Genomic DNA, 22,349 nt, shown 5'->3' with positions numbered 1-22,349 from the left:
TGCAGAGTCCATGAGTTCTCTTCTTTTGTGATGGCAAAACCAAACCTGGTTGTGAAATAAAATTATAAAAATGTTATGGTTAAAAAAAAAAAAAAAAAAAACAAAAAACAATGCCTGGGGAAGGGGTCAGTTCCTTTCCCCTCTCTCAGCCTTTCTCCAGGAAGGCTGATTGACCATGGGTCCCTACCTTTTGGATTGTAGATAAGGTTCCCTGGGAGTCTGACTACTCCCCTTTGAAGTGTAAACGCCCCTGTGGAGGCTCCAGGCCCAAGACCAGAGATTTATGAAGGCCTTGGAAGAAGAGCCAGTTCTTCCTCTTATCACTCTGCTTCTGTGAACCTGCTTCCCACTAGAAACCCTGTGCACAACTATATATCCGGTGGACTAGAAAATTTATGACACCCGACGACCTATAAATGTTGTGGAAACCTGTGGATGGGGGCTCGGAATCTGGAGTTTTGTTTTCCTCTGGCCCCGCCCATGTAAAATAAAGTTTGGAGTTCTACTTCTCTCTGAGTGCTGCTTGCTGCTTCTGGACCAGTCTGTTTCCCACACTTTCAAAAAGGTAGAGTCGTGGCTTCTGACTTCTCTCCCCTCTGCAGGGCCTGCTCGGGTGATCAGGGAAGAGGGATGAATTCAAAGCAAAGGAGGGCCACATGCGAGTCTCCAGGAAGGCTCAGGCCCCTGGGGTCAATGGCATGGTTCTGGGCTGGCCCCAGTTGGTGACTTCCCTGAGCTTCTCTGGGAGCCCCTACAGGCTTCTGTTCTACCACCTTGAAGCTCGGGTTCCCCAAGTAGGCACAGAGAGATGGCCCATCTGTTCTTCCCAGGCAAGAGGCCCAGGATCATGGACAGCCAGGTTTGCCCCAGCGCTTCACTGAGAGCTCTGTTCTAGGCCTCGGAGGCCTCAGCCCTGCAGGCACCAGTGGAGGACTGCAGTCAGGAGGCGGGGGGTGCCCACAGCAGGCAGGCTCAGGCCGAAGCTGCCCTCCCCGGCTCTCAGTCCTGTGAGCCTGCTGGATTCCCTGGCCTCCAGATCCCCCACTTCCCAGTCTCAGTCTGGAAATGGGGATATCCCTCCTTACCTATCCGCACACCTGGCAGCTGTTTTACAAGGGCTTGAGAGGAGGCCGGAGCCCAGGCCTGGCATAGATCCTCCTCCTATTGACCCACCTTGCCATGGTGCAGGGCACTTTTGTTTCTCTATATGTATTTTCCCCTAAACCATGGGATATATGAGGAGATAAATTTGTGTGACTCATGGTGACATTGCCAGTACTCAGTCAAGGGCCCAGGACACAGCTAATGATCTGTATCAAAGATCATTCACAAGTCTATGTGTCTAGTATATTATTGTGATAGCCACTCTTAACTAATGCACATATTATTCCTGTTAATTAAATACAAGGCTTTTGCACATTTACTTCAATGAGAAATGATAGAACCAGTGGTTAATTCCATAGTATCCTTTAAGTATTTAAGAGATTAGCTGGGCATGGTGGTAGGTGCCTGTAATCCCAGGTATTTGGGAAGCTGAGGCAGGAGATTACAGGTTTGAGGCTAGCCTGGGCAACTCAGTGAGACCTTGTCTCAAAATAAAATTAAATTAAAAAAAGGGGGCTGGAGGTGTAGCTCAGTGGTAGAGTACTTGAAGAGTATGTGTGAAGCTCTTGGGTTCAATGCACAGTACCACCAAAAAAACATTTTTTAAGAGCCTGTTTATAATTATAAATACCATGACACCATGTAAGGAAGTATAGTAATATATTCAAAGAACAAAAAAGCAACTCCAGATGCACCATTCTAAAAAGAGTTTGGGGTCAAATAAGTTTGGGTAATGCTGCAACTCTGGCCTCTTCCTGGGACAGAGGTGGTCTACATAGTAACATCTTAATTATTAACAGCTCTGACAGCCTCATGGTAAAGAAACATGTTTAATTTTTTAACTCAGGGTTTCCCAACCATTTATGATCAGTACACACTCTATAAAGCTACTTTTTTTTAAAAAAAAGGATATCTATTAGTATCCTACTAAGCTAGTATTATTTACAAACATATAATTTTGGAATCCTTGGTCAATAAAGCACAAGAACGGCCAGCTGATTTGTTCAGTACCCAACAAAGTATTGTCATGAAATCCCAGGTTGATTGAGCCCAAGAGTCCACTTGGCCTTTACAACTCAGCTGGGTGGCCAGTCCTGCATCAGAAAAACCCCTGGATTAACATTAGAAGGACAGCAGCATTCCCTGACCTTGCATGCTCATCCTTCAAAGGCTGTGCTGGGGATCTGGTAGGAGAGCAGGTGTCTCAGAACAAACCCAGAGGCCACATAGAGTACTGACCTCCTCACCCTAACAAAAGAGAAGAGCCAGCATCATCGTTAAATTCACTCCAGGCTGCAGTCTAAGGTCACTGGTTTAAAAATAACTCTGAAAGTGACTGATGAAAACAGGGGATCAAGTAACAGCTAAGGCAGAGGAACTTGTTCAATATTAGAAATATCCCATTTCTGCTAAAACTTTCTAACAGTAAGGTTAATGATCTGGGGTCAGGGCAGGTGATGTACTCTAGGGGTTGGGGCACCTTTCATGTCTGAAATACTAAATTGCTGAGAAAACTTCCTTGGTAGACACAAAACTTAAGGAAAAAGCAATAGATCAAATAGTCTGAATATACTTGCTTATTCCACTAAAGTTCTAGAGCATCTTATATATTTAGTTTTTAATCATATTTTGAACTTCGAAGTCTTGGTTTCCTCTTACATTTACTGTTGAGATAATACTCCTGAGACACTTATCTAGAAAGGAATATACCACTGTAGGCAGACCAGTGAGTAACATCAGAGTGAGGAAAGTATTTGCACATACATGCTGTTGTGTGTTCATGGTGATAATTCTGGGAGGCGGGCAAGATAAGCATGATTATTATTTTCCTTCTCTGAAATAAGAAAGGAAACCTCAGTGAGGTGAAGAGAAAATATTACCCAAAGTCACCTAGAAAATTTGATGGAAGATCTGGCCAGGAGCCTGTAAAACTTAGACTCCACACTCAATGTCCTTTTTAAAATCCTAAAGCTGCAAAAACCAAGATTCTGTGTGTGTATAATATACACACAAGCACACACACATTTCCCCCCAGTACTAGGAATTGAACCCAGGGCCTTATGCATTCTAGGCAAGCACCCTACCACTGAGCTACATCCCAGCCTAGTCAGAATTTTTCAAGCAAGCTAAGTGGGGTGGCGGGTGGGGGTGTGCAGCAAAAAAAGAAAGTTTTAAATGACAAATTCCATGGTCTGAGCCAGGTGAAAAAGCAGACCTGATAATGAGAAAATGAAAACCTACCCCAAATTCGAGCTGCTTCTAACTGATCTTGTCATGACACACTGTTAGTTACAGATATCTGTCTGGACAGAGCAGCTGTTACATGAGAGAAGTTATCTGATATGTAACATTTCTCTAAAGTCAAAGGGCAATCTATTATCTTAATTATTAAAGTACTAGAAGATAGGTCTTATATATTTTAGAGGATGCAATGATTTTTTGTTACAAGGAGGCACAGTTGAGCCCGATGAGATAGTTATTAAATGCCTTCAATATCAGCGTACACAAAAAGATGTTAGCTGTTCTTCGTTTCCAAATGCATCTTGTTACTAGAATTATAGAACTCAGGAATAGGAACATACTTATCTATAAACATCGACTGCACACACACAAAATATTCTCTTCCTTGGAGGTATTTTTAGAATAAAAACATACAGTGATTTATCCAACGTTTAACTGTGTCTCTCTGAAACAGAAAGGTGTTTGAGAAGCTATCTGAAGCTTCTAGATTTTATGATCTAGGATCAAAATGTACAAGACAAGAAAAGCAAAAAGAGCACTTCTTTGTAAGTGTTTAAAAATGACATGCTACTAAGAGCAAATAATCTCATCATATCCTTTGTAATAAGATGATCAATATCATACACTCCATCTGACCCTGATGTCTGTGTAGATTCTTTAAGCAGGTCTCAGATGGTAACGGAATAGTGTGTGAAACTGAGGAGACATTACCTTGAGAAGCAGCCATCGCACTTGCCCTCCCTTTCGACGTAGTTCCAGAGGCCAATGGATTTGCCATTCAGGAAGGCCTCTCCCATGCAGCCTTTAAAATGAGTCACCTTCACTGCTGGAGATTTCTAATGCAAACAAACAAAAACCACATATAGTTGGCATAGAACATCTGATGTTTCTTTCTGGAGTTCAAATTTAATAGATGCAAATCCTGAGAGAATGGCATTCATAAAAGTGGCCAGTGAGTCATCACTGAATTTCCTTCCAGTTGGGAAGTGGCATCCTAGAATGAGTGACAACTGGGCAGGATCTTAAAGATCACCCAGTGACTAGTAAGGTCAGGAGGAAGAGAAGGCTGGGAGGATAGGGAAATGGGCCCCCTGGGCAACTTCCGGTAGCAGCACATAAATAGCAGCTGTAGATATTTGCTGAAAAACTGACAAAAAGGCTATTTTTAAATGAGGACCTACATGACTGGGGGTCCATGCTTCTCCAAAGAAGGAGATACCTGATTGATATTTTGATTTGACTAAAATACCTCATGGACACTGAATGCCTTATCCAGAATCGAGCAGGAGGCTGACTTCCTTAAATCTATAGATCTATGTAAACCCCTAGACAATAGCCACTCTTTGGTATCCCTTTCTTGGGACCCCTCCCTCTTTGGGAGTTCTGCTTTCTTTCTATTTCTCTAATAAATCCTGTTATTTTGCTCTCACCCTTGTGTCCATGGATTTTATTCTTCAAATTCATGAGACAAAGAACCCAACTCTATGCTCCATGCTACCCCAGGGTTATTGGAGAAAAGCCCCTTTTATCGAAGGTGAGGAAACAAATCCAGAGAATGTGGTTGGTAGTGAAGGTCCCTATGCAGCTGAGACCTGTCCTCCCATGCAGAGTACAAAGCCAAGACCAATTAACGTGACTTTATTTGGTGAGAGGATACTGATTCAACAAAACAAAGATGATCTGCTCTCCCACGAAACACCAGTTAGTATTCACCTATTACTAGATTCAGACTAAAGATGAAGGAACATTACAGACATTAATATAGAACATTGAATTTCTTAGTTCATCATTAGAAAAGAAGTCAAATAGCAAAACTGGTTTCTTCTCCACTGAGATGAGTGATTAAGCATGATCCTTTGCCCACAAAACTGACCCAACTCTGCAAGTGAGCAAAACAATAAAAGCTGAAAGATCTTCATCTGCTTGGGATATATTGAACAATTTAAGCATAGTATTTTTTATGTTATGACATTGGCCAATCAGCCCTGTTCAAATAAACCTTCAGAATGTTACCTTGATTTGTCCCCCGAGTCCTCCAACAAACATTAGTGTTGAATTGTTTATATCCAGCACATTAGCCATTCCGGGGGATTTACTTGTTTTCATTGGTGACTTTTGAGTTGAACTCATTTCCTTCACACTCAATGAACCAACATTTCCAAACCTAAGGGTCACAAAGAATTGTGAAAGGGACCTCTGGAATCTCGTCATCACACAGATATTCACGTCTCTCTCACCCAAGCCCCCTTCTTCTCCCCACATCTCCTGCAACACCCCAACTAGTCTCCCTGCTTCCGATCTTGCCCAGTCCACCTGTAGTTCACTCCCTCAAATCTTGTAGAAAAGACTTCTTTCATCGTGTTGCTTCCCTGTTTAAAACGGTTGCAGATGAGTTGAACCATATTTGAATACAATTTGCTCCCTTCAATACGGCACCATTCTTTTTGGAAATAATGAAGAAAAAAAATCCCCCAAACAGAACATCAACGATAAAAGTGAAAAGTGAAAAGAAAGATAGAGCAAAAGCCGCTCAGAATGTTACCTCTGGGGAGGAGGCTTTAAAAGGAAGAATTTTGCTTTTGTTTGAATTTAGAAATAGTTTTGTTGGTGCAGTATAATTATACATACTAGTGGGACTCACTCTTACATATCTGTTCATGTTCACAATGAACAATACAATTCAGTTGTGTCTGAATTTTAGGAAAATGCAATTCCCATTTGCACCTTCATCCTCTGTTCTCTTCTACCCACATGCCACTACCAGACTGTGGTATTTCTTCCATGGTATGTTTTACTCCTCTTTACTGGGGAGGAGTAAACGTTTTACAAGGTTAGCTACCTTGGATTGAGAGTTTCTAAAAATCAGTTATGAAAATAATCTAAACTTCTAAAGTTTTTCTTCTTTCAATAGTTATTTGTGGTAACGAAGTTTATTTCATCTGTAATAAAAAAACAATTTTCTGTAGTTAATCTAAACCAAGCATTCTTTGATTAGAATCTGACTTTCCAGAAGTTTCAATGCCTCTTCAGAACATGATGTTGCAAGCATGTGATTACTTCTAAGATAGTTTAAATACAAGCAATGCTCTGAGGAGCCCTCTCTGCTACCTGGTTGCATGGATGCTGTACCACTGGTTGTCATCAATGGGAAAGTCTGGAAATTCCAGCCGTGTGGACCCGGAGCCCACATCCCAGAGGAAGGCCACTTTCCCCCGTCGCATCTCCACTGCAAGGAAATCAGACTGGGCGGGGGGGGGTAGGTAGAACACGAGGTGAGGGATGAATTTCCACATTGAAAATTTGCATGACCACAGAACACTTTAAAGAATGAATTCTTACAGTATTTTCTCTAGTCTTTAAAAAACAAAGACAAATGGCTCTCTATTTTAGCAGTGTAGGGGACGGAAAACAGGGCCTGGAGCATGCTAAGCAAGCAGCTCTATACTGAGCCACACACCCAGCTCCAACAGGCTATCATCTTTTGTCACTTTCCTGCTCATAGGCAATCACTTTTGTGATTTATTTTATTTTTGGTCCCAGGAATTGAACCCAGGGCACTCTACCACTGAGCTACATTCCCAGCCCCCGCCACCCTGCCTTTTATTTTTAGCAATTTGACACAGACTCTCGATAAGTTACTCAGGCTGTCCTTGAGCTTGTGATCTTCCTGCGTGAGCCAGTGTGTGTCACTGTACCCTGCTGCTATTTTTTAATCTAATACTACCATTTTAGCAAAGTGCGTAACTAGTGATTTCACAAAGACTCTCTTTTTCCATCAAAAAAGTGTTGATTAGGGAAATGCGGATCTGTTCATAAATATCCAATGTTGCTCTCACTTACACTGGTGCTGCTGCCAAGGTAGAAAAGCAGGTTGTCAGGTTCGGGTGTCTTAACATTCAGTGTCAAGGTGTTATAGTTACTAGAAGAAATCTGAGGCTGGTAGGCCCGGATACAGTCTCTGTCAGCAGCTACAGCGACTTTAATCTGTAGAAGGAAGAGGAAGGTGTTCCCATCATTTAGTGACCCAGCGGCAGCTCTCCAGCAGGTCAAAGGCGCTATTTCAATTTCCACTGTAAGTTTCCTCTCTTGGTGACACAGAAGGCTTTGCGTTTCATACAGGGAGGAATCAGACTGTGGTGAGAATGATTTTATTTGGTTTAATGATTAAAAATGGGAAAGTCAGTTTAATGATTTTTTAACAGGATGTTTTACATAGGAAATTGTCTTGCTCAAATGAGACACTGAGGTCCTTAAAGACAAGAACTTTATGACCCTGCATCTTACCACTGACCCAGAGACGATATTTGATTACCATTTGTCAAATAAATGGAAGGGAAATATATTTATTCACTCCATAAATATTTATAGAGCAAGTGACACACTTACCACAAATTTCTCTGATTAGCAATTGTTTCTGCGTGTTTTAACCTTAAAGATTCTTAGTTTGTATTAACCATGGTGTTTGCAATCATCCCTTGGGCTTACATTCACTTAGCAACTGTAACTAGAACAGGGGGAAGCCAGAGTTCATGTAAACCTGTTTCCCTTTTCCAACAGTAAAGACATATGGGTGGAAAACAGAGAGCCCAGAGCTCCTTTTCCTTGCCTGGAAAGATGCAAGAGGATTAATGGGAGACCAGAGGTCATATTCATCCTCTGTAAGGGCCCATTACCATGTTGGTTGCACATTCTCCTGAAAGTCTTGTTATTTGCCTGAAACTCCTCTCTAGAGGGTAACTGGTGCCATGTGCCACAGATAGCTATCAAACATTTTCTCAGCTTTGAACTTCTCCAGGGGCCAACATTTTATGCCTTTGGTAATATGGATTTGTGTAGCATTTATGTGTACACAAACTGTTTTCTCAAGATTCCTGCAGGATAAGGCCCTTACTGCACATTCTCAAGAGCACTTGGGTTATTAAAATTAAATTGCAAAATGAAGCAACAGCACAAATACAACCAATGAAACTGAGAGTGATGTCAACACCTTAGGCATATGTCTTCTGTACTATCTTAGCTTAATTGTTATAAGCGTGGCTATAATTATAAATCTCCATAAAGATATGCAGGTTGCTAACAATCTTTTGAAACATTCTGAACAAAAGCAGAACTCAGGAAAAGTCTACTTATTGGCCTTAAATATACTGAGACAAGGTTAGGAGGAAGCTGATATTATTGAGATCCAAGTCTGCAAGTTCTAGGGAGGCCAGAGTGATGGAGAGCCAAGTCCACAGGAATTCTCTGGAATTGGGGTATGGGACATTACTGATGCATGGGGTCCCACTCACAGAAGCTGCCTGTTTCCGTGCCTGGTTGATCAGCAGTCTAATTTCTGATAAATTTCTGCTCAGGTTCTCCTGTAATGTCTTCAAAGGCTTCAACCGATCAAATAAAAGGTTGGCTTGTGTTTCCATGTCTTTAACTTTTCTTCCAGCCAACAGAGCTAACAAATACAAGGAGGTGAAGGGTGGCAAGAGAGTTGGGGAGGAGGAAAAGAAGATAAATTGTTCATTAGTAATGCACTGGATAAAACAGAATATTCTAATAATCAGTCCTTGAAATTTGGAAAACATCTGAAACATGCACTGGCCATATGCACTCCCCAAGGCCCTTCTCCTTTGCAAAGTCTAATCCAGTGTGAGCACATTTTTCTTTTTAAGGAATGCTACTTGAGAACAGGGCACCACTGTACACTCAGCCAGTAGACATTCATAACCAGAGGGAAACCCCTAGCGTACTGGTCACCGTGGAGTCCCGCAGAAGTCCGTTTGTCTCCTGCAATGTGGTGTTCATCCTGGACAGGCCAGTTGAGGTGTTCAATAGCTTCTGGCTCAGTCCCATGACATCCTTCAGTGTTCTCAAGGCACTCTCGTTGGCAGACAGGGCCAGCTCTTTGGTTTTGGTTCCTTTGTCTCTCATACCTAAATGAAAGGATATTCAAGTGTGCAGTCAGGTGAAAACGCACCGAGAAAAGTGTAAAATTACAACCAATGTCATTATTACACAGAAACTTGTTACAATGATTTTCTTGATTGATAAAGCAAAACTTCTTGTTTTCCGTGGCAAATATTAAGACTGCATATCATATGCTTTACTGCCCCCGTGTAGGGACACATGAAATAATTTTGATAAAAATTCTCTGAAACATGACTTTGGTACACAATTGATCACAAAAGCAATGGCAAATGGCCCTGTTGTAGCATCTTACGTAGTAGATTGAACTTCTCTCTTCGGGCCCTTCTCTAGCACCCCTTCTCATCTTTATTAAACATATTCTTCATCCACATCCTTCCATATCTGCATAAGAAAGTTCTGGAACTTAAGTCTGTGGTTCAAAGGGAATTACCCAAGGCTAGAAAAAGTGGTGTCTGCTCATGTTGTGAACTGGTCACTAGAAATAACCACAGAATGGAGACTAAATGGCAACCAAAGGTAATGCAGGATCCAGTGATTCAAGAAAAATCTGTGAGGATTTTTAAAAAGGTACTATTATGCATTTTAAAAATGTTTAATGAATGTGGGGCAAAACAATTCTAGAAGAAACCGCATAAAGGTGTATAACTGTTCTACTGACTGGTCTTATAACTTTTCTGTAAGTTTGAAGTTACTTTCAGAGAAAAAGTTGAGTGTTTCATCAAATATATTATCCTTGGGGAAAAAAAAAATAAAGAAAAAGGAAAAAGAAACTTCCAGAAGCGATAATGTTCCGCTGATTCAAGGTGAGAAGTAAGCCCAGCATACAGGGAGCTAAAGAGGCAGAAGGACTTTGGCAAGAGGTGAGCATCTGATGAGAATGAAAAAGAATGGATACGCAGAACAAAAGAGAAGTTTGAGGGGACAGTAAATAGCACAGCGCACTTGTTTCACACTTTAAAAAATTATTCTCTTTAAAATTTTAATGAGTACTGCATTTCCAAACCATTGATATTAACGTGATGAATGGGCCTATTTCTGAATTCTTGCCTGGAAGATCACCAGGCAAGAATTCTTTAATTCCCCACATTTGTAATGAATCTGACATTTCCCCCCAATGTCAGGGGAAAAAGTACTCTATTTTCTTTACTTGCTGACTTCTTTGAATGACCCTTATTTAATCTAAGCCTGTGTCAAGTGCATTTTCAAAGTAAGCAATTAACATCATAGTATAAAGACTGTAAGGCTTTATAGTATAAAGTTTCTAAGAATATAATTCAAGTATTTCAATGCAGGTGTTCTGAGGTTATTTTGATCTTCTCTTCCAAATCATATTCATGTGCAAATACAAATTTCATCAATCTCAGTCTCATTTTCAAGCGTGGGCTCCTAATCAAACTCGATGCAGGACTTCCTTATGCCCATGTGTAATGCTTTTACAAGGAGAAGATGTTAATTAAATCAAAAAACTTCTTTCTACTTACCTTCAGGAATTGCTCTAAGTATGAAGAGTGATTCATTGGTCTGTCTAGTAATTTCATCCGCATTCTCGTGAAATCCATTTGCCCTGTGTCTCAATTTACTCAGCTCCAATGTAATACCTATTTAAAAGGGGAAAAGTGTTCCCTTTTAGGTTAGCCTACTAAGAAACTGCCCATGCAAGAGCTTTATCATTTCCAATCCTTTAGAATCCTTTCTAAATCCACCCCAATATTCTCCCAGCATCATAGAAATTAGGAGTGTGTTTTTAGCTGGCTTGATTGATTTTTCTACTTTCCTTGTTCTCTTTCTTGTCAATATTTCTTCTTTAATTTCATGCTCCAGTTTATTAGAGCTCAAGGGTGAAGAAATGTTCACATCATGGTCTTCATCACTAACTTCCTATCTGCACCTGAATCTTGGCTACCTTTCTTTCTCTAGGTTGTCAACCCCCATTGGGGCTCCTCCCTGGGAACTTCCCTCACATTCCCCCACTGGCAGTCCTCTGTCCCTCTCTGTTCCCGTCTGACCCCTCAGCTGGGTTTGCCCTCCTTCAGGTTTCATCAGCCCTGTTTGATCGAAGCTTTTAGATTGAATGTTTTTGTTCATAACACACAATCACATTGGGTTTTGAACATGAGGGTGAAATAAGATATTGTAATTGCCAGGAAGTTCAAGATTTCATGAGCTATGAAGTTCCTTTACCTGTGTCAATGGAAACCATGACTCATCAATATGGATGCTAGAGTCTAAGACTGAGCATTATGTATCATCTATACTGTGAGTTGACAACCTAAATTCTAAATTGTGTTATTCACCAGAGAAACAAGAAAAAAACTCACATATTCAAGCCCTTGGTTCAGAAAACTATGGAAGGATCCAGTAATAGACTTGGAAATAATCTGAAAAAGCTATCAGCTTTGTGCATGGCCCACTATTTACTGCTCTACAGAATGTCTGATATTTTTCATATATTAGAAATATGCGGGGGGATTCAAGAGGCGGACTAGAGGGTGGCTGCGTTTCGTGTTGCTCCAGAACTCAGGACTCAAGAAGAGGAGATATAGAGAGACTTGGGACCAACTCAAAGCAGCCGGGTGAGTGTCTCCCACTGGGCAGGCGTCCCGGACGGGGCGGTAGCCCCAAAAGCAGGGAACTTTGTGAAGTAGAGCTGCCGGCGAGACGCCCCTCCCCCCGCCAGAGCAGTGATCGCAGACAACTGGGAGCATTGGAGAGGTGGCTGTTCACCACAGTGCTTGGACTCCGCGCAACCCAGCCGGGCTCTGGGAGGCTGCCCAAAGGAGAAGGTGCTTGGTGAGCTGTTTGGACTGAAAGCGACCACCCCTGAACACAGGGGGCTGCCCAGAGGAGAAGGAGAAATACGGGCTCGGCACGTCGCTTGGACTTGGAGCAGCTGCGCCAGGGCTCCGGGCGGCGATCTGGTGGAACAGCGTGGACTCAGGACTCAAGAAGAGGAAATATAGAGAGACTTGGGACCAACTCAAAGCAGCCGGGTGAGTGTTTCCCACTGGGCAGGCGTCCCGGAAGGGGCGGTAGCCCCAAAAGCAGGGAACTTTGTGAAGTAGAGCTGCCGGCGAGACGCCCCTCCCCCCGCCAGAGCAGTGATCGCAGACAACTGGGAGCATTGGAGAGGTGGCTGTTCACCACAGTGCTTGGACTCCGCGCAACCCAGCCGGGCTCTGGGAGGCTGCCCAAAGGAGAAGGTGCTCGGTGAGCTGTTTGGACTGAAAGCGACCATCCCTGAACACAGGGGGCTGCCCAGAGGAGAAGGAGAAAAACGGACTCGGCAGGTCGCTTGGAATTGGAGCAGCTGAGCCAGGGCTCTGGGCGACTATCTGGTGGAACAGCGTGGTGAGTGGTTTGGTCCCAGAGCATCCGCTCCTGAACACAGGGGGGTTGTCTGGAGAAGGAGGAGGAGCGCGGCGGGGTGTTTGGGCTCGAAGTGACTGCACCAGGGCTACGGGTGGCAGTCGGGACAAGAAGGTGCACAGTGAGTTTTTGGGACTCGTGACGCACCAGATCTCTGGGTGACTGCCTGGTGGAGAAAGAGGTGCGTGGTAGGTCACTTGGACTTAGAGCGACCGCACGGAACAACAGGTGGCTGCCAGAGGAAAAGGCGTGTGGCGGGTCACTGGGACTTGGAGCGATTGTAAGGGGCTCCAGGTGGCTGCTCAGAGGAGGGGCCGCATAGCCAGGCGAAAAGTGCAGAACAGGGTCCTAGACGGCTTCTTGGTGGAAGAGCTCCACAGACAAACTGAGGGGCGGAGCGAAGGCTCCAGGACTGCAGGCAGCTTCTCTGAGGAGAGGCAGCCTAAGGAGATTCGTTTGCAAAGGGTGAGGCTTCCAGGCCCAGGAGGTAGGTCCGGGTACCTGGGAACATTGCAGAAGAAGGCTGCCCAGCCCAGGCGGTAGTTGTGAATTGAACGGAACCTCTGGGAGGAAAACCGACCAGCGAGACCTCCCCACCGGGTGACTCCTCCCTGTTGGGTGAGGTTCTCCCAAAAGGACTGTAAAATCAGAGACACAGGCCCAAACTGGTCTTGCATCAGCCCACATCCTACTTCCCTTCTGGATGACCATTCATCAGCAAGTGAAGGTACCTCTGCCCACTAGCAGGGAATATACCCCACCGGAAGGCCACCACCCCTAGGGAGCCAGCTCCCTTGTGGAGCACTGCATTATCAACTTCCTCCAAGACTTCAGGCTACTGAAGACTAAGAGGGGATATAATAGAAATCTTCAGGGATATTATAAGACAATAGAGGAAATCTGCAATATCACAGCGGTCAACTGATACCTGAACAATATGAGAAAACAAGGAAAGAAAATGCTACAAACAAATCTAGATGTTACATCAATGAAACCCAACGACAGCATGGCAGAAGAAATGACAGAAAGGGAGTTCAGAATGTACATAATTAAAATGCTCAGGGAAGCAAATGACGAGATGCAAGAGCAAATGCAGGCACTGAATGATCGCACCAATCGACAATTAAAAGAGCAAATACAGGAAGCAAAAGATCATTTCAATAAAGAGTTAGAGATATTGAAAAAAAACCAAACAGAAATCCTTGAAATGAAGGAAACAATAAACCAAATTAAGAACTCCATAGAAAGCATAACCAATAGAATAGAACACCTGGAAGACAGAACATCAGGCATTGAAGATAAAATATTTAACCTTGAAAACAAAGTTGAACAAACAGAGAAGATGGTAAGAAATCATGAACAGAATCTCCAAGAACTATGGGATATCATGAAGAGGCCAAATTTAAGAATTATTGGAATTGAGGAAGGCTTAGAGAAACAGACCAAAGGAATGAACAATCTATTCAATGAAATAGTATCAGAAAATTTCCCAAATCTGAAGAATGAAATGGAAGATCAAGTACAAGAGGCTTATAGGACTCCAAATATACAAAATTACAACAGACCCACACCAAGGCACATTATAATGAAAATGCCCAACATACAAAATAAAGACAGAATTATAAAGGCCGCAAGAGAGAGGAATCAAATTACATTCAGGGGGAAACCAATACGGATATCAGCAGATTTTTTAATCCAGACCCTAAAAGCTAGAAGGGCCTGGAACAACATTTTTCAAGCCCTGAATGAAAATGGATGCCAACCAAGAATCTTATACCCAGCAAAACTTACCTTCAAATTTGATGATGAAATAAAATCCTTCCATGATAAACAAAAGCTAAAAGAATTTACAAAAAGAAAGCCAGCATTACAGAACATTCTCAGCAAAATATTCCACGAGGAAGAGATGAAAAACAAAGAAACAAATCAGCAATGGGAGGAACTATCCTAAAGGAATTGTCAAATAAAGGAAGAACCAAGTCGTCTCAAAATAAATAAATAAATAAATAAATAAAATGAACCAAATGACCGGGAATACTAATCATATTTCAATAGTAACCCTGAATATTAATGGCCTGAACTCATCAATCAAAAGACATAGACTGGCAGATTGGATCAAAAAGAAAGATCCAACAATATGTTGCCTGCAAGAGACTCACCTCGTAGAAAGAGATACCCATAGACTAAAGGTGAAAGGATGGGGGAAAACATACCATGCACATGGACTCAGCAAAAAAGCTGGGGTGTCCATCCTCATTTCAGATAATGTGGACTTCAAGTCAAAACTAGTCAGAAGGGATAAAGAAGGACATTACATACTGCTTAAGGGAACCATAAATCAGCAAGACATAACAATCATAAACATCTATGCCCCAAACAGTGGCTCATTCATGTATGTCAAACAAATCCTTCTCAATTTCAGAAACCAAATAGACCATAACACAATAATACTAGGTGATTTTAACACGCCTCTCTCACCACTGGACAGATCTTCCAAACAAAAATTGAACAAAGAAACCATAGATCTCAATACCACAATCAATAATTTAGACTTAACGGACATTTATAGAATATACCATCCAACCAAGAGCGAATACACTTTCTTCTCAGCAGCACATGGATCCTTCTCTAAAATAGACCATATATTATGCCACAAAGCTAATGTAAGCAAATACAAGAAGATAGAGACACTACCTTGTATTCTATCAGATCATAATGGATTGAAGTTAGAAATAAATGAAAGAGTAAAAAACAGAAGCTACTCCAACATCTGGAGATTAAACAATATGCTATTACATGATGAATGGATAACAAGATATTAGGAAGGAAATTAAAAAATTCCTAGAGGTAAATGAGAACAAAGAAACATCATATCAAAATCTTTGGGACACTATGAAAGCAGTACTTAGAGGAAAATTTATTTCATGGAGCGCATTCAATAAAAGAAGTAAAAATCAACAAATAAACAACCTAACACTTCAGCTCAAAGCCCTAGAAAAAGAAGAACAGACCAACACCAAAAGTAGTAGAAGACAGGAAATAGTTAAACTCAGAGCTGAAATCAACGAAATTGAAACAAAAGAAACTATACAAAAAATTGACAAAATAAATAGTTGGTTCTTTGAAAAAATAAACAAAATTGATAAACCCTTAGCCACTCTAACAAAGAGAAGACGAGAGAAAACCCAAATCACCAAAATTCGGAATGAACAAGGAAATATCACAACAGACACAATTGAAATACAAAACATAATTAGAAGCTATTTTGAAAATCTATATTCTAACCAAATAGAGAATTTCGAAGACATCAACAGGTTTCTAGAGACATATGAATTGCCTAAATTGAACGAGGAGGACATACAGAATTTAAATAGAACAATTTCAAGTAATGAAGAAGAAGAGGTCATCAAAAGCCTACCAACAAAGAAAAGTCCAGGACCAGATGGGTTCTCAGCCGAGTTCTACAAAATCTTTAAAGAAGAGCTCATTCCAATACTTCTCAAAGTATTCCATGAAATAGAAGAGGAGGGTACCCTCCCAAACTCATTCTATGAAACCAATATTATCCTGATACCCAAGCCAGACAGAGACAAATCGAGGAAAGAAAATTTCAGACCGATATCATTAATGAACATTGACGCAAAAATTGTCAATAAAATTTTAGCAAATCGCATACAAAAATATATTAAAAAGATAGTGCACCACGATCAAGTGGGTTTTATCCCAGGGATGCAAGGTTGGTTCAACATCTGGAAATCAATAAATGTAATTCACCATATCAATAGACTTAAAGTCAAGAATCACATTATTATTTCAATAGATGCAGAAAAAGCATTTGATAAAATACAACACCCCTTCATGCTCAAAACACTAGAAAAAACAGGGATAGTGGGAACATTCCTTAACATTGTAAAGGCCATCTATGCTAAGCCCATGGCTAATATCATTCTAAACGGTGAAAAACTGAAAGCATTCCCCCTAAAAACTGGAACAAGACAGGGATGCCCTCTTTCACCACTCCTATTCAATATCGTTCTTGAGACTCTAGCCAGAGCAATTAGACAGACCAAGGAAATCAAAGAAATACGAATAGGAAAAGAAGAACTCAAACTATCCCTATTGGCGGATGATATGATTATATACTTAGAGGAACCAGGAAATTCCACCAGAAAACTGTTAGGACTCATAAGTGAATTCAGTAAAGTGGCAGGTTACAAGATCAATGCTCATAAATCCAATGCATTTTTATACATAAGTGATGAATCCTCAGAAAGAGAAATTATGAAAACTACCCCATTCACCATAGCATCGAAAAAATTAAATACTTGGGAATCAATCTCACAAAAGAGGTGAAAGACCTCTACAATGAGAACTACAGAACACTAAAGAAAGATATTAAAGAAAACCTTAGAAGATGGAAAGATCTCCCATGTTCTTGGATAGGCCGAATTAATATTGTCAAAATGGCCATACTACCAAAAGTGCTATACAGATTCAATGCAATCCCAATTAAAATCCCAATGACGTACCTTACAGAATTAGAGCAAGCAATCATGAAATTCATCTGGAAGAATAAGAAACCCAGAATAGCTAAAGCAATCCTTCGCAGGAAAAATGAAGCAGGGGGTATCGCAATACCCGAACTTCAACTTTATTACAAAGCAATAGTAACAAAGACGGCATGGTACTGGTACCAAAATAGACAGGTAGATTAATGGTACAGAATAGAGGACATGGACACAAACCCAAATAAATACAACTTTCTAATACTAGACAAAAGGCGCCAAAAATATGCAATGGAGAAAAGATAGCCTCTTCAACAAATGGTGCTGGGAGAATTGGAAATCCATATGCAACAGAATGAAACTAAACCCATATCTCTCACCCTGCACAAAACTCAACTCAAAATGGATTAAGGACCTTGGAATCAGACCAGAGACTCTGCAGATTATAGAAGAAAAAGTAGGTCCCGATCTTCAACATGTCGGCCTAGGACCAGACTTCCTCAACAGGACTCCCATAGCACAAGAAATAAAGGCAAGAATCAATAACTGGGATAGATTCAAACTAAAAAGCTTTCTCTCAGCAAAGGAAACTATCAGTAATGTGAAGAAAGAGCCTACAGAGTGGGAGAATATCTTTGCCAATCATACTTCAGATAGAGCACTAATCTCCAGAATCTATAAAGAACTCAAAAAACTCTACACCAACAATACAAATAATCCAATCGACAAATGGGCTAAGGAAATGAACAGACACTTCACAGAAGAAGATCTACAAGCAATCAATAAACATATGAAAAAATGTTCAACATCTCTAGTAATAAGAGAAATGCAAATCAAAACCACCCTAAGATTCCATCTCACCCCAATTAGAATGGCGATTATCAAGAATACGAGCAACAACAGGTGTTGGTGAGGATGTGGGGAGATAGGTACACTCATACATTGCTGGTGGGGCTGCAAATTAGTGCAGCCACTCTGGAAAGCAGTGTGGAGATTCCTTAGAAAACTTGGAATGGACCCGCCATTTGACCCAGCTATCCCACTCCTTGGCCTATTCCCAAAGGACTTAAAATCAGCATACTACAGAGATACAGCCACATCAATGTTCATAGCTGCTCAATTCACAATAGCCAGACTATGGAACCAACCTAGATGTCCTTCAATTGATGAGTGGATAAAGAAACTGTGGTATATATACACAATGGAATATTACTCAGCCATAAAGAATGACAAAATTATGGCATTTGCAGGCAAATGGATGAAATTGGAGAATATCATGCTAAGTGAGATAAGCCAATCTCAAAAAGCCAAAGGACGAATGATATCGCTAATAAGTGGGGGATGACACATAAAGGGGGGGAGCGAAGGGTTAATGTTAGGGTTAGAGTTAGGGTTAGGGAGGGGGGCAAGTATGAAGGAAGAAAGTACTGTATAGAGGGTAAAGAGGGGTGGGAGGGGGGGGAAGGGAAAAAATAACAGAATGAATCAAACAACATTACTGTATGTAAATTTATGATTACACAAATGGTATGCCTTTACTCCATGTACAGAGAAACAACATGTACCCCATTTGTTTACAATAAAAAAAAACACATAAACAAACAAACAAAAAAGAATACAAGCAATAATAAGCGTTGGTGAGAAAAAAAAAAAAGAAATATGCTAAGGTAAAAAGCACATTATATGTATTAGCATCCACATATCAGAGACAAGATTTCAGCCTTTGGTTTTTTGGGACTGGCTTATTTAACTTAGCATGATAGTCTCTAGTTCAAGCTAACATACAACAGGGGTGGGGAAGGGAAGAAGAAAAGTTCATTGGAATAGACAAAGGGAAATGAAGGGAAGGGGGAATGGGAATAGGAAAGACAGTAGAATGAATTGGATGTAACTTTCCTATATATGAATATACAACCAGAGAAATTCCATATCATGCACAACCACAAGAATGAGATCCTAATTAGAATAAGTTATACTCCACGTGTGTGTAATATGTCAAATTTACTCTAATATGATATATATCTAAAAGAACAAATAAAGAATTTTGGAATTCTTGGGGAAAAACAAAAATGAGACAACTACTTTGTTTTTAAAAATATGTAATCACTTCATTTCTCCTTGTGAATGGATAACTGGGCTATAATAAGTAAATTTGTTACTTATCTTGAATAAATATTTAATTTTTGAGAAAAAGATTAAAAATCACATTATATATTATCAAAAATGTATGCCTATGTAGTTTCTCTTACACAATAAGTTCATGCTGCCATTTTTTGTTATACTCATTGGATGAATAGCTCTTCCATATGACAAGTACTTGCTTCTTGAAGTAATTCCTAATAAAAACTAAATTACATATTTTAATTGACAAATCAATTATTATTTAATTCAGCAATTATTTAATGGGAACCTAGCAAGAGGTTGGGAAGTACCAAACATGATGTATCTCTTCAAGGAACTGGGAAGTAATAAATCAAATAGAGAAGCACTTGCAAGCAATGAGAACTTAACAAACTTCAGGAAGAACAGAGAAGGCTCTAAGCTCAAGCAATGAGTGAGGGATTTGGTCATCAAGGAAGGCTGAATGACGATGGAACATGCAAACTCAAATATGTGATATTTCTAGGATAAAATACCAAATTATCCAAGGTTCAGATGACAGGGAACTGGAATATTCACGTGGCAAAAAAATATGAAGCTTCACATTACTCCAGGAAACGAGAACCAAGGTTCTCTGAGATGCTCAGAGACGTGGTCTCCTTCACTCTGCTCATCATTGTGGTCCGAGCTATACACTGACCTTGGTGCTTTCTGCTGAGGTTGTTGCTTTTGTTTAGAAACCTGGAACTGTGCTGCAGAGCTGCTGTCCCATTATAAAGGAGGGATTCTGAGAACTGAAAAACAGAACAACTTAAACCTGGTGACCCTAGGACAGTGTGGAATCCTGCTGGGGACAGAGAAAGCAACCCTGTGAGAACAGCCCCTAGTCAGAGGCTCCTTTCCAAACAAGAAAGTCAACCAGAGAACAGGAGGGACCATTCAGTATGTCTGAGGAACAAGAATACATTTTTAAATGTATAAAGAAGAAGGCTAGTCATCATAAAAAGATTTTTGCTGGGTATAGTGGCACATGCCTCTAATCCCAGTGACCTGGTAGCTGAGGCGGGAGGATTGCAAGTTTGAGGTCAGCATCAGCAACTTAGTGATATCCTGTCTCAAAAGAAAAAAAAAAAAAAAAAGAGCTGGGGTGTGGCTCAGTGGTAAAATGTCCTTGAGTTCAACCCCCGTACCAAAACCAAACCAAAACAAACAAACAAACAAAATCCCATGAAAAACAAAAAACAGATTTTCACCATAAGAAAAATGTCTCACACAGATATCCAGTGGTATTATTGTTTTTATCATGAAGAATTGTGATTTTCCTCATTTCTTCAATCCTAATCTTTAGTCTTTAAAAAGAAGTATTTATAACTTGAAAAAATGACAATGAGCTAGGCATGGTGGCATACTCCTGTAGTCCCAGCTATTTGCGAGGCTCAGGTAAGAGACTGACTTGAGCCCAAGGTTTCGAGACCCACCTGGGCATTGCAAACCCTGTCCCTTAAAAAAAAAAAAAAATCAATTTAAATCAAAATGTGTATCAAATGATAACAGAAGTCATAAACAGATTCCACCAGAAAAAAGTGTGATTGAGTATATATTCGAGCCACTAAGTCTTTACTCAAGAACCCTCTGGAATGACCTCCCACAGTGCCCAGAAAAGGAGGTACATCCTGAAGCCCTGGGGCATTTCTTACCAAGCTGATCTTACTTATGGTCCTGTAAGCATCGCTGGCCAGCTTTTCCGATTCTTCTGTCAGGCTCTGAAGGGTGGAGTGGACATGAGCCGCACTGGTTGCATTCAGGGTCACATGTCTGACATTTTCAAGGCCACTATCAAATCAGCATGTTTAGAGATGTTATGATACACTAAATCACATTTGTGTATTCACACGAATATTATAAGTGCCCACTATTCTCGGAAGCCTCCTGGTTCCCTTCTCCTTAGAAAAGCATCATCAGCAAGGAATAATCATCTATGGGTTCCCCTTTAAATCCTCAATGTCATGGTAACACTCAGAATTGCTCTTTAATTAAAACCAGAAGAGATTATTGCTATTTCCTTAGGTAACCATTCCATCACCTTCAACCCGCCACCTTCCACATTCCCTGATCTATGTTTAACCCTTTGCTTGTATTGAGGGACCACTGATCGTCTGCACTGGTTATAATCTCTGCTCCAAGGCACTTGCTAATTGTCAAAAAGTTTTCCTACACACATAAGGATTCTGGATCTCCTCCCTCAAATGGCACACCCCAGGCTGATGAAATTCAGTAGAGATGTTGCAGGAAGATCAGATATTTCAATCAGCTGAACTCCATTCTAACAAGTGGGCCAATCACTTAGGAACCTGTCAACTGGTAATGGTGCAATTTCATCCAGCTCTCTCTGCCTGGAAAATGAAATCTGACAATTGGTACATCTTTTCTGAGTAACTCACTTCATTTTCTTTCTAAGGTTATTGAGTCGGGCGATTCCCAGGTCAGTCGTTCGCAGTTACTTTCTGTTACTATTTGATTGGCAAAATCTGGTGACTTATAAATAAAAGATAATGTTATGTAACTTTGTATATTGTACAAAATTGCTTTTGCTACTCTTATGCTAAGTAATAAAGTAATAAAGATTTTGTTGTAGCGATTCTTAGAGTCCAAATATCTTTTTTCTCTTTTGGGAGATGATAGAAGATGATAGAAAGTGTGAAGCATAGTATCTAATTCCATTTTCTGTGACTGGTTCCTATGGTATGTGCTTGGAGCTGCCGTCAGTTTAGCTCACAATTTGCACACTAGTCTATTTTATGTTGTTTTTAATTGCTTTTGTTGTGTGAGCTAATCTTTCATGGCAGCATTTCCCAAATGTGGAAAACTTTACTTTTCCCCTTCCATAGAATACAGTCCCGCACAAACACATACAGGCTTCCGGTGTGTTTAGACTTTTCCCACCTATCATTTTAAAGAAAAAAAAATAATTAATACCCAGGATTGTGTAAATGACCTGTAAGATCTAACACACTGGTTCCTACTTTGCTGCATGTTAGAATCAACTGGGCATCTTTAAAACAAATTACAAAGTCCAGTCCACATTCTAAAGAACTTAAGTGACACTCTTGGGGGAGG

The 22,349-nt window shown here is 40.7% G+C and overlaps 1 protein-coding gene across 2 annotated transcripts in view; it reads right to left on the bottom strand.

The window, feature by feature from the left end:
- The window catches only part of LAMA1 (laminin subunit alpha 1), a 94,418-nt gene that overhangs the window by 21,053 nt on the left and 51,016 nt on the right, over positions 1 to 22,349 (bottom strand). For both annotated transcript variants that reach the window (XM_079108427.1, XM_079108428.1), the window contains 9 exons: positions 20,930 to 21,065; positions 19,933 to 20,026; positions 10,743 to 10,859; positions 9,084 to 9,266; positions 8,634 to 8,788; positions 7,186 to 7,329; positions 6,454 to 6,587; positions 5,359 to 5,509; positions 4,057 to 4,181 (listed from right to left, as the gene is read on the bottom strand). In XM_079108427.1, the coding sequence (XP_078964553.1) occupies positions 4,057 to 4,181; positions 5,359 to 5,509; positions 6,454 to 6,587; positions 7,186 to 7,329; positions 8,634 to 8,788; positions 9,084 to 9,266; positions 10,743 to 10,859; positions 19,933 to 20,026; positions 20,930 to 21,065 (1,239 nt within the window). The remainder of the gene's footprint in view (positions 1 to 4,056; positions 4,182 to 5,358; positions 5,510 to 6,453; positions 6,588 to 7,185; positions 7,330 to 8,633; positions 8,789 to 9,083; positions 9,267 to 10,742; positions 10,860 to 19,932; positions 20,027 to 20,929; positions 21,066 to 22,349) is intronic.

The sequence above is a fragment of the Sciurus vulgaris genome, assembly GCF_902686455.1.
Source record: "Sciurus vulgaris genome assembly, chromosome: 13".
In the NCBI taxonomy this organism is placed as follows: Eukaryota; Metazoa; Chordata; class Mammalia; order Rodentia; family Sciuridae; genus Sciurus; species Sciurus vulgaris.
Note: the sequence above shows the minus strand (reverse complement) of the source record. Positions and strands in the feature narration are given on the sequence as shown.